General features: G+C 48.7%; 2 protein-coding genes across 5 annotated transcripts in view; one reads left to right on the top strand and one right to left on the bottom strand.

Moving 5' to 3' along the window:
* Positions 1-3,818: 3,818 nt before the first annotated feature.
* On the bottom strand, positions 3,819-6,782 carry fgf20a (fibroblast growth factor 20a). Its single transcript, XM_062484197.1, has 3 exons — positions 5,785-6,782; positions 5,132-5,235; positions 3,819-4,827 (listed from the first exon to the last, which is right to left on the bottom strand). Exons 1-3 carry the CDS (start codon positions 6,059-6,061, stop codon positions 4,582-4,584), a joined length of 627 nt encoding a protein of 208 aa, XP_062340181.1. The 5' UTR covers positions 6,062-6,782; the 3' UTR covers positions 3,819-4,581.
* A 2,158-nt stretch (positions 6,783-8,940) lies between these two features.
* Positions 8,941-11,095, top strand: part of micu3a (mitochondrial calcium uptake family, member 3a) — a 19,333-nt gene continuing 17,178 nt past the window's right edge. For 3 of the 4 annotated variants that reach the window (XM_062484547.1, XM_062484545.1, XM_062484546.1), the window contains exons 1-2: positions 8,942-9,237; positions 10,665-10,809. In XM_062484547.1, coding sequence (XP_062340531.1) covers positions 8,968-9,237; positions 10,665-10,809 — 415 coding nt within the window. In that variant the 5' untranslated portion in view covers positions 8,942-8,967. Of the gene's footprint in view, positions 9,238-10,664; positions 10,810-11,095 lie in introns of all 4 variants that reach the window. The other variant, XM_062484544.1, reaches the window with a different exon arrangement.

The raw sequence follows: 11,095 nt of genomic DNA, 5'->3' as shown, positions 1-11,095 counted from the left end.
GACTAACATCAGGCTGTGTTGGCTTAAACATTAACACAGTAAATGTGTTCGCTACCAGAATCAGAGGATCACAACATGTATTGGTGGTTTCCAGAGTGAAACAGTTTCATCATGAAGGTAACGAGTATGGTGGAGGAGTGCATGTTTACTGGTGCTGCTTACAACACCTGCTGTCGTGTTGGAAGATTCTGGAAGGTAACACGTGAAGGTGGAGTACCTCTCTCTCTCACCCTCTCTCTCTCTCTCTCTCTCTCTCTTCCTCTCTCTCTCTCTCTCTCCTCTCTCTCTCTCTCTTTCCTCTCTCTCTCTCTCTCTCTCTCTCTCTTCCTCTCTCTCTGTTTATTTCTCTCTCTGTCTGTCTCTCTCTCTCTCTCTCTCTTCCTCTCTCTCTCTCTCCCTCTCTCTCTCCCTCTCTCTCTCTGTCTCTCTCTCTCTCTCTTCCTCTCTCTCTCTCTCTCTCTCTCTCTCTCTCTCTCTTCCTCTCTCTCTGTTTATTTCTCTCGGTCACAGTGGCCATCACCTGGCTTTAACTAAACAAGATTGTAAGATTGAAGCTTCCAAGAGTGTACGTGTGTGTGTGCGTGTGTGTGTGTGTGTGTGTGTGTGTGTAAACATGCTGCAGTTTGTAAACACCCCAGCAGATTCAAGTTAGATTTCTGCCTGGTTTTCTATCATTCCTACTTAACTGTGTAATTAGTGGTGGTGTGTTCTGTTGTGTTAAGCTGTGATGATGTGCTAACCAGACATGGCTTCGTTCAGCTTGTAAAGACTCAAATACATTCATTGTGGCTAATTAATCCTAGGTTCTCACTGGGAATGACTGAGACATAGCAACTATGCTGACATGAGATTGATCTACTCTGCATTGTGTAATTTTTTTTACGATGGATACAATCCTTATTCAGCTCTGCAGGCATTGTTTGGGGTTTTGCGTTGAATTCTTAACACGCTTTTACAGAATTGGAGAGACAGGAGGAGGTAGAGAGAGAGAGAGAGAGAGAGAGAGAGAGAGAGAGAGAGAGAGAGAGAGAGAGAGAGAGAGAGAGAGAGGCAGGCAGGCAGGCTTCCATGTTCCCACTACTCTCATCCATAAAAAAAGATCAGAGAACTCTTTGTGTGTGTGCCTGTGTCGAGTGTGTGTGTGTGTGTGAGTGTGTGTGTGTGTGTGTGTGTGTGTGTGTGTGTGTGTGTGTGTGTGTGTGTGTGTGTGTGTGTGTGTAGTGAGTGAGAACAGAACACCTGGGTAGGCTGCTACACCCACAAAGAGAGATCACTTCTACACCTGTGTGAGAGAAACATCACACACACACACACACACACACACACACACACTGGGACAATAACATTGTAGTTTTCAAATGTGTGCAAGACATGACACACTCTGGTCTCCTCACCCTCTTTAATTCTCATCTTTTTCTCTACTCTCGTCCTCTTTCTATCTCCATCTCTCTCTCTTTCTATATCCATCTCTCCTTAAACAAACTAGGAAACCTAATGCCCTCTTTGTAACTAGAAATAACATAATCAAGAAGACTAATGTGAAGTGAATTTCCCTTCTCTCTCTCTCCTGTCTGATTTATCTACCTGCGGAGGAAACCCCTAGACAGGAGCGGGAGGGAGGGAGGGAAGGAAGGTGAGGGAGGGAGAGGGAGGGAGGGAGGGTGAGGTAAGGAGAGAGTGATAGGGTGGAGGAGAGACAGAGGTAGGAACACACACACACACATGTTCCCACATCAGTCAAACACGCTCCCAGTCAGGAGAAACCCCTGGCTCACCATCACACAGATTCACACTCACTCACACCACGCTCACACACAAACTCTGACACAGATTCACACTCACTCACACACGACTCACACACACAAACTCTGACACAGATTCACACTCACTCACACACGCTCACACACAAACTCTGACACAGATTCACACTCACTCACACACGCTCACACACAAACTCTGACACAGATTCACACTCACTCACACACGCTCACACACAAACTCTGACACAGATTCACACTCACTCACACACGCTCACACACAAACTCTGACACAGATTCACACACACAAACCTGCAGCACACACGCTCCTCTGTACGCAACCCATCCCTGTCACACCTCCTCACCTTCCCACAACAAAGTCAGACACTCCAACAGTTACACAAACACACCCTCATCCTGACAGGTACCTGACACAGCTGTGTGTGTCAATATCTCTGATCCTGATCCCTCCCCTCCTATCCTATCCTATCCTCTCCCCTCCTATCCCCTCCCCTCCCCTCCTATCCTCTCCCCTTCCCTTCCCCTCCCCTCCTATCCCCTCCCCTCCTCTCCCCTCCTCTCCTCCCCTCCTATCCCCTCCCCTCCTCTCCCCTCCTCTCCTCCCCTCCTCTCCCCTCCTATCCCCTCCTATCCCCTCCCCTCCTCTCCCCTCCTCTCCTCTCCTCTCCCCTCCCCTCCTCTCCCCTCCTCTCCCCTCCTCTCCTCTCCCCTCCCCTCCTATCCCCTCCCCCTCCTCTCCCCTCCTCTCCTCTCCTCTCCTCTCCTCTCCCTCCCTCCCCTCCTCTCCCCTCCTCTCCCCTCCTATCCCTCCCCTCCTCTCCCTCCTCTCCTCTCCCCTCCCCTCCCTCCCCTCCCCTCCCCTCCCCTCCTCTCCTCTCCCCTCCCCTCCCCTCCTCTCCCCTCCTCTCCCCTCCTATCCCCTCCCCTCCTCTCCCCTCCTCTCCTCTCCCCTCCCTCCCCTCCTATCCTCTCCCCTCCCCTCCTCTCCCCTCCCCTCCTCTCCTCTCCCCTCCCCTGCTGTCCACTGACAGCCAGCCAGCTAACTCTCCTATCAGTCAGTCATGGGAAACAGAGGGATGAGTCACAAAGGATGAAAGGCAGAATAACAGACAGAGGAGGAGTGAGAGAGAAGGGAGGACCTGCAGTCTCACCTGAAATTGCTGCGTCTCCTCCCTCTCTCCTCCTCCCTCTCTCCTCCTCTCTCTCTCCTCCTCCCTCTCTCCTCCTCCCTCTCTCCAAGTGTCGTCGCCCCAGATCCCTCCGTCGACACCGATGACCTCATGTTTTTCTTTTCCTCCGCTCCTCCTTGTTCCTGTCCTTTATCTCAGTCTGCGTTCATCACCTCTTCAGGACAGGGAGAGGCGCGGGAGGCGGGCTGGGTTTGCTTCTGAGAGGAAACATCGTCACCTGTGGGTCTTGTTCACATTCATATGGCATCCGTCCTTTTATACCTTCCTACCTTCCTTCATTTGTCCCCTCCTAGGTGGAGAGAATGTGAGCGTGACGATGACAGCTGTGTTGATGAGTACTCTGATGGTGTTTTAAGAGTTAGTTGGGGGTGGGTTCAGCTCAGAGCTGAAAGATTTTGACTGCAGATCAAAAGGTAGCAGGTTCGATTGCAACCTTGAACGTGGCTTTGAATGCTAGCTGCTAACTGAACAGATTAATTGTATTTGTTTACCTATCAGGTGATCACCTGCGTCTGACCCAACCCTCCTCACCTTCACCTCCTGTTCTCTACCTCTCTGGGTGACCTGAACGACAGAATAACAGAAGGAGACAGATCAGAAGGAGCTGTTTCGAGTTCAGCAGTTTATCTTTATTCTTCACCGGATCTCAGTGGGGCTCATTGGCTCTTTCTGATGACATGGCGCCAGGCCGGCGCGCTTTTAGGACATGAGAGAGGAACAGGGTCGCCCTGGTAACGAGCTCAGTAGATGTGACGCTTGTTTTCTTCTAGGAAAACTACTTTTTCCGTCAGTTACAGTGAGGACGTGGATTAATTATACGCAGTGGCACAAAATAAATCTCTCAACTGTCATGGCCTCTTTTTTTTTATTATATCTTACATGTACCTGTAAAAATATATTCTCAAAATAAATAAATATATAAAATAAATATATATTTTCTCCAAAAAATGCATAAATAAAGAAAAACAGGTTTAAACAGGTTTTTGATGCAGTCCCATGCGTGTTTTCAGTTATAGAATGCAATCACAGAGGTACAAAACAGAATTCCTTCACTAGGCTTCTAGAACGTTCCATCAGAACATGGTAGTTCACTTTCGGGTACCACAGAGGAACAGCAGGTCCTCCACACTCCGCTGGAGGACCACCCACTTCTTCTTCTTCTTCTTCCCTTACTTCCACCGTCAACCAATAAGAATCTCTCATCAACCAATCAGTTCCTGTCCTGTAAAGATGACATCAGCAGTGCTGAAAACAAAGATGGCCACCAGCCCTCCTCAGGAAAACAAGGTCAGTTTATTCAACACATGTAGTTCCTTATCCCTGGTCCAACCACATCAGGACACAAAGCATTAGGGGCTGTGATTAGAGCCGGTGACCTTTGACCCTGCTGCCCTCAGGCCTGCCTCCTCCCGCCCACCGCCCCGGCGCAACAATCAAGTCGCCATCTTGTTTCAGTGTAAAAATGTGTCAGAGGGCCAGGAGGAGGAGCCAGGCAAGGACATGCAGACACTCTTCACGGGAGAGTCCTCAGGAAAACCCAGCGTTCTCCGTTCCCTCTGGTTCTCCGTTCTCCAGGCGGAACCCCTCCCTCCTCCTCCCGGCACTGACGTTCCTCAGCTCTGCTCCATCACCTCCTGGTACAGCTCCGGTACCCGGTCGGGGTCCACAGGCCGAGGCAGAAAGTGTGTGAAGCGCTGGTGTCGCCGGGACCTCGCCCCGGCCCTCTGGGAGCCATCTTTGTTGAGGGCGACATAGTAGAAGGCCCCTCGGTCGCCGTGGCGATAGAGAGTGGAGGAGTACGTGTTGTACCAGTTTTCCTCAAACTGTTCCCTGAACACACACTCTGCTGACAGCTTCACCTGGAGGACGGAAGGGGGGAGAGGGGAGGGAGACAGGAAGAGAGAGAGGTGATTAGTGAGATGTTATGCAACAAAGGAGTATGTGATCTTGCTGTTTCATTAACAATCCCTACACACACACACACACACACACACACACACACTGTACAATCCCAACTGTGTGTGTGTGTGTACAGTTAGGGTGTACAGTATGGTTGCACAGTGTATAAAACATTCTGTACAAACAAAGAGAGGCGAGATGAGACGCAGTCTCTGTGTTTTCACCTCCATACAGGTGCATCCATGATGGTGTGTGGGTACTTACAGATCCGTACAGCTGACCCTTGTTGTTCATGCCCAGGTACAGACCGCTGTCCACCCCGCGGATGCTCACCAGGCCCACAGCCAGGCTGATGAACTCCAGGATACCTGCAGAGGGTCAAAGGTCATATCAGCGTCCAGTGAATGTGTTGACAGAAATAGACCCACTAAAGACTGCTTTTCTTGAGGGAAACCTACAAAGACCTTAAAATAATACAACGTAATTTCCCTGCAGAAAACTGCGGTTCGCTTGTCATTTTTCTCCTCCCTTATCAAAGTTCAAAGCGACCACTCGAACTGAGTTAACCGGAGCGTTGTGACCGAGAGACTGAGCCAAATCGGTTCTCGGCTCAGAAGGGCTAATCAGCACTCATGAGCATAATAGTGTCAGGATCAGAGGAGAAAGGTACACACATTACACCATTCTTATCCACCGAGAGGAAACGAGGTGTGTGGATAAAATAAATGCAAATATTTGCTAGTGGGTCAAATATGAGTGAGTGCGGGCTACAACGTATCCACTTAGCGTCTGGTGTAGTAATACAGGTATGTAGCCTACAGTAGTTGAAACTAATCATGAAATAATTTGATTTATTTCGTCGCCTTTGCTATAACACCGCAATAACTGTTTTGCTGTTGCAGGTACTGGCTTCTTACCGAATCTGCTGTGGTCCTTCCGCGTGCCCTGCACTGTACCGTCAGGTTGGATCTCGAGGTGGAAGCCGGTTCTACAGTAGAGCTGCCGTCTCCGTAAGATCCCCTTGAGGTGCGTTAAGTCCGAGGGCGTGCTCCGTGACAGCCGTTCGGCGGAGAGAAGGTGTTCGCTTCCCATCAGTCCGGTTGAGTCTACCGCGGGAGTCAGGACAAAATGTGAACCGTGACTGAAGCTATCCAGACCGTGCGAGAAGCTGCCCACCTCGCCCACTGCCCCCATCACCGATTCACGGAACAGCCCCGAGCTTCAAACGTCTTGTACCGGGAGAAAAGTTAACGTGTGTATGTGTGTCTGCCTCTCCCTCAAACAGAAATCCTGAGGATGTGTGTGTGTTTTGCGCAGTCACTGATTGCGGTTATTTGCTGTTCCCGTTATATTTACATCCGCGTTTTCCGTTCCACCGTTTAACACATGCTCTCTTGGGAACTCGGGATACTCCCCTCTGCTCTGTTTCCCCAGCGTTAGGTAGTCCTCTCGTGCGTTTTGCTTTTCCTTCTCTAGCCGTTGATGCGGTTACCGTTGGAGCGCTACTCACTGCTCCCAGTCAGCTCGTGCTCACTGCGTGTTCAGATGATAGTGTGCGTGCCAGAAGGAGGGGAGTTCCACTTTAAATATATTCCGTATGTAAATGAACCCTCTTGCCTTTTATGCTAATGACGCTCTTTATAGATTTCTCTGTTTGAAACATTACTCCCAGACCCCTGTACGTCCCCTCAGCTTTGATGTTGAGTTTCATTGGCATCTCGCAGTCATTCTCCCTTCCCATGGATTAAGAAAAGTAGCCGGACTATAAGAGATTGCTGTAGCTAAAACGGGGGAGGTGAAAAAAAGAGAGATAGAGCAAGTGAAAAAATAGGAGTTGTTCCTTTTATAAAACGCATGTAGTCTTAATGAAGAAGGGTTTTTTCCTACGGCGCTGTCGCGAGGGAATGCGCACTACGGTCTCTCGGCTCCAAGAGGTTTGGTGCACTAAAGCAAGAGCAGCCAGCGGGATCCTCGTGCGTGTGTGTGCGTGTGTGCGTGCGTGTGTGTGTGTAAGACGTATGGCAGGTGGAGAGAGGCTAGGGAGAGGAGAGAAAAAATAAAAAGAGGGGATGAGAGGGGCGGTCCTTTGAGTTAAGAATCGCACTGACTGTCAAGAGTGGCTTACCCTGCAGCAGTGTGTGTGTGTGTGTGTGTGTGCGCGCGTGAGAGAGAGAGAGAGAGAGAGAGAGAGAGAGAGAGAGAGAGAGAGAGAGAGAGAGGAACAGCATGAAAGACGTGGGCTATAACACTAAACTGCTTAAGGACCCCCGCCTCCAAGTGACTCAGGTGTTTGTGTATGTGTGTGTGTGTGTGCGTGTGTGTGTGTGTGTGTGTGTGTGTGTGCGTGTGTGTGTGTGTGGTGAAACCCCCCTTATTTTCACACAGGTGTTGATTTACGTTTTATCGTTTTATGTAACCCACTGCGGGCTGCCGAGTGGGCTGCGTTTCACCCCACCGACCCCCTCCCAAATAACCCCGCGTGCACATCTGTGCAAACGACATCAGTTGGGTACTCAACACCAAACCTCACTGATCGCCTCAGCACCTTTGAACGGCGCTACTCTTAATTGTGGTTTTGAAAACAGCCCCCCTTTTGTGAATCAAAGAAGCCAACGATCAAAGTTCAAAGATCTTGTAGGAGACGAGTACTAACAACAGGGAGGAATAATAAACCTGTTTGAACACACAGGCTTCAAAATACCCAGGTACTTGACACTGAAGAAACCAAGATCCCTTAAAGGTGCAGTTTATCCTGTTCAAAACACCCATGGTTTACAGAGAGATAGGCTACCGTGACTAGAATGTGTGTGTGTGTGTGTGTGTGTGTGCTGGACTGACTGTCCCACTGTCTTCCTAACCCATTGAATTGATTATGACCGGCTGTTGATCACCCCGGATAGGCTACCACCTCCAGAGCTCGCGTGTCCTCTTGTATCTGCCACGAATCGACTGCTTGGTAAATGACCTCGAGACCATTTCCACACCTTGGTGATTTATCACCCCACCACCCTCCCCCACCTCCCCGGGGACACTCGGCATGCCCCGGCTCATTTGTATTTATGATTTCCAAAAATACCTTTAAAACAAAATCGATAAAGTGGGCAGCGCGAAAGGAGCGGAGGAGAGGGGGGCAGGGAGGGGGGGGGGGGCGTGGGGATCAATCCAGATGCGCACGAGGGAACAAAAAAGGGGGAGGGCAAAGGGGATAAGGGGGGTCTCGAGGATCAATGATGCGCTACAATGAAGACGTCAATTACTTGCCAAATTTCTGTGATGACATTGGTCGTGAGATGACAAATCTAAAGACCCCCGTTCTCACAATAGAGCAGCTCTCAGTCAGTAAAGGTTGTAAATTCATAATTGTTTGATGTCCTTATAACCTTGTAAACGGATTGATGGGGAAACTACTCAGCCTTTTAACATGAGCAGGTGGCGTTGCCATCAAAGACGCTGGGATAGCCCCCGCCGACCTGGCACAGAGATGTTACACAGCATAATGCAATGAGTCAGAAGCAGCGTAGAGTTGATCATCTTAGTTGCGTCTACATCTATAGCACTTTGATCCTGTACCGCGCGAGTTGTGTGTGTGTGTTTGTGTGTGTGTGTGTGTGTGTGGGGGGGGAGGGGGTAATGTTTTGACTTAAAGACTAAAAAGAAAGGTTTTCACTTTGTTTCATGATTGGTTTAGGAAGACTGTAAAACAGGACCTTTATAACTTTATAACTTCACTATTGGTTAAGAAGTCGTTTAAGGAACCACGGATTGTTTGTTTAAACCCCGAGTCTTTTGAATGAGGGATTTCCTAGCATTTGCATCTGAAAGTTGCAAGTCAGAATATTCTGTATATTTGTCGCCATCTCTCCGAGCAAGATAAACTAGACTTTTATGTCAACCGTTCGTTTACTTATTTCTGAAAGAATCCTTCACTATTCTGTTACTGAAGTTAAAACCCATCGGAGCATTTCATCTCAGTCTGCAGGTTGTGTGAACCTCGGACTTCACCCCGTGCCTCTACTCTACTGAGCCAGGGCGATCTCACTTCTCGCGATGAGAGGGAACACAATCCGCAGCAATATTATTCTATCATCATAGCAACAGTAATGGCCGCTTTTCGGAGACTGGCAGCCGTGGCGAACAGATTAAATGTGTGGTCCGCGCCTCGAAACGACCTCCACTGTGCTCAGACGGTAATCGGAGGAAGGACACGAAGATGTCTCGCCGTTGGGATGTGTTTGGCTGCGGGAGGAGCCGTGGCGTTTTATTTTTACAACGACGTTAACAACGAGAGCCGCAGGAAAAGGATGGGCTGCTACCGCATCAACGGCCGAGATCTTCTGCCCTCCCTTCCCGCGGTCGCTGCCAAAGAAACGGTAGGCTACGATGTTCTATGCTTTAATGAGTAGTAGGGTGGTAAACGTGCAGTGACACCCAGTTGGTAGGAAATGCCACGTACAGAAAAGCCTTCCTGAGTTCTTGAAAGTTCACTGAGTGTACGCACACACAGCCGTGTTGACAGTCTCCTTAGTTACTGCCAAAGCCATTCTCTCACAATGGTGTGAATACATAGAAGTGGTTAAAGTCCGCTGAAATGGAGTCTTGTGTTTTATACAGTGTTCTTTAGGTTATTGAAATCATCTTTACATTTGGAAGCCCTGTGAGTTTTGTGTGGGCCTACATGAAAGAAAATATAGTGTAATTCCCAACGGTATAACGCGGAAACAAAACGAGCTACTATTTTTGTCTCGAGATGTTAGCAAGTGGATGAGACGACCGCGGGAAGAGCGCTCTCCGCTCGAGCTGGTGCTGAAAATGACAAGGCACGCGCGCGCACGTCTCTTTCATGTGGTACAGTTCCTGCGCCGCTGCGCTTTATCTTCAGAGTCAAAGCTTGACCACAAACGCGCGCACACGTCGCAACGGAGATGGCACCTTAAGCACAACGCTCACACATAACTCAGATGTGTCTCGTTATTAGAAGATAAAAGTAAACGACCCATCAAAATATTTGAAATCATCCTTCTTGACTATCTTGGCAGAATGTCAAAAATGTCGTTCCCACGAGCACAGAGATATTTTCAGCATTCCCATATTTAGGCATGTTTGGGGACTACGGGTAGCCAAACGGATATAAAACTAGTAAACTCCCAAGCAACTCTAGAAGTGTAGGCCTCGTGAACTCCCTCTCTTGAGTGTCAGCGCGCCCAAAATATGCATTAAAGCTTTATGAATGAATTTGCTCTGTATGCAAATTCATTGAGAACAGGAAAACCGTTACGTCGAAGTGGCACGCTGGGTGTGTAGTCTAAATTTAGCCTCATATAATTACAGCCGAGATGAATGTGTTTTTTTGCGCAGTGGAATCTGAGCATTATGCTAATGAGCTCGCTGCTGCTTCCGCCTTCCGTGTCCTGAGTGCTCGTGCCAGAGGTGCTGCTATTTATAGACGGAAACTCTGGAAACCTAAATAGAGTTTGTGTTGTGCGTTAAGAATAGACTTTTAGCGCATCTTCAGTGACAGAAACTTGTTAGGCTGATGTTTTAAAACTTTAATATCACCAGTAATGTGTGAGTTGAAGGAGAGAAGAGTTTGTGTTTTTAGACGATGTTGTGATGAATATATCAAGTTTATGCTGGTGTTTGTGTGTGGGTGTGTGTGTACCTGTATGCATGTGTGTGTGTGGGTGTGTGTATGTACCTGTATGCATGTGTGTGTGTGTGTGTGTATGTACCTGTATGCATGTGTGTGTGTGTGTGTGTGTATGTACCTGTATGCATGTGTGTGTGTGTGTGTTACAAGGCGAGGTATGACTTTGAAGAGGGAGAGGTGCACATGTCTTCCCATGAGCATCGCTTTCGGTTGTTCAGCTCAGTGGAGTACGAAGGCCAGCTCTACATGACCCCTCAGAACTTCATAGAGTCTGTCACCATGAGCGAGCCACGCAGTACGTACGCCAGTTACCCACCTCACAGTGGGGAATGTAGGAAACTGGGTGTCCATCTTGGATCGCTGAAGTTTTATGGCAGTTCTTTTAACCCTCTGCCAGTTGTAAATGCACACCACTCTTTTCTATTCTTTTCTCTCTTTCTATTTTTTCCCTTTCTCACTTGTTCTTCTTCTCATCTCTCCTAAGCTCACCACAGATCACTCTCAGACATAGGGGTGTACTGACACTGTTTAGTCTGAGAGTAGATGTTAGTCATACCAACACACACACACACACACACACA

The sequence above is a fragment of the Osmerus eperlanus genome, chromosome 18 (assembly GCF_963692335.1).
Source record: "Osmerus eperlanus chromosome 18, fOsmEpe2.1, whole genome shotgun sequence".
NCBI lineage: Eukaryota > Metazoa > Chordata > Actinopteri > Osmeriformes > Osmeridae > Osmerus > Osmerus eperlanus.
This window is presented reverse-complemented; position numbering and strand designations above follow the sequence as displayed.

Coding starts and splice junctions, on each gene's coding strand:
- fgf20a (XM_062484197.1), bottom strand. CDS start 6,061: ATGGGGGCAGTGGGCGAGGTGGGCAGCTTCTCGCACGGTCTGGATAGC. Junction 5,236..5,784: donor GAAGGACCACAGCAGATTCG/GTAAGAAGCCAG, acceptor GACCCTCTGCAG/GTATCCTGGAGTTCATCAGC. Junction 4,828..5,131: donor AGGGTCAGCTGTACGGATCT/GTAAGTACCCAC, acceptor TCCGTCCTCCAG/GTGAAGCTGTCAGCAGAGTG.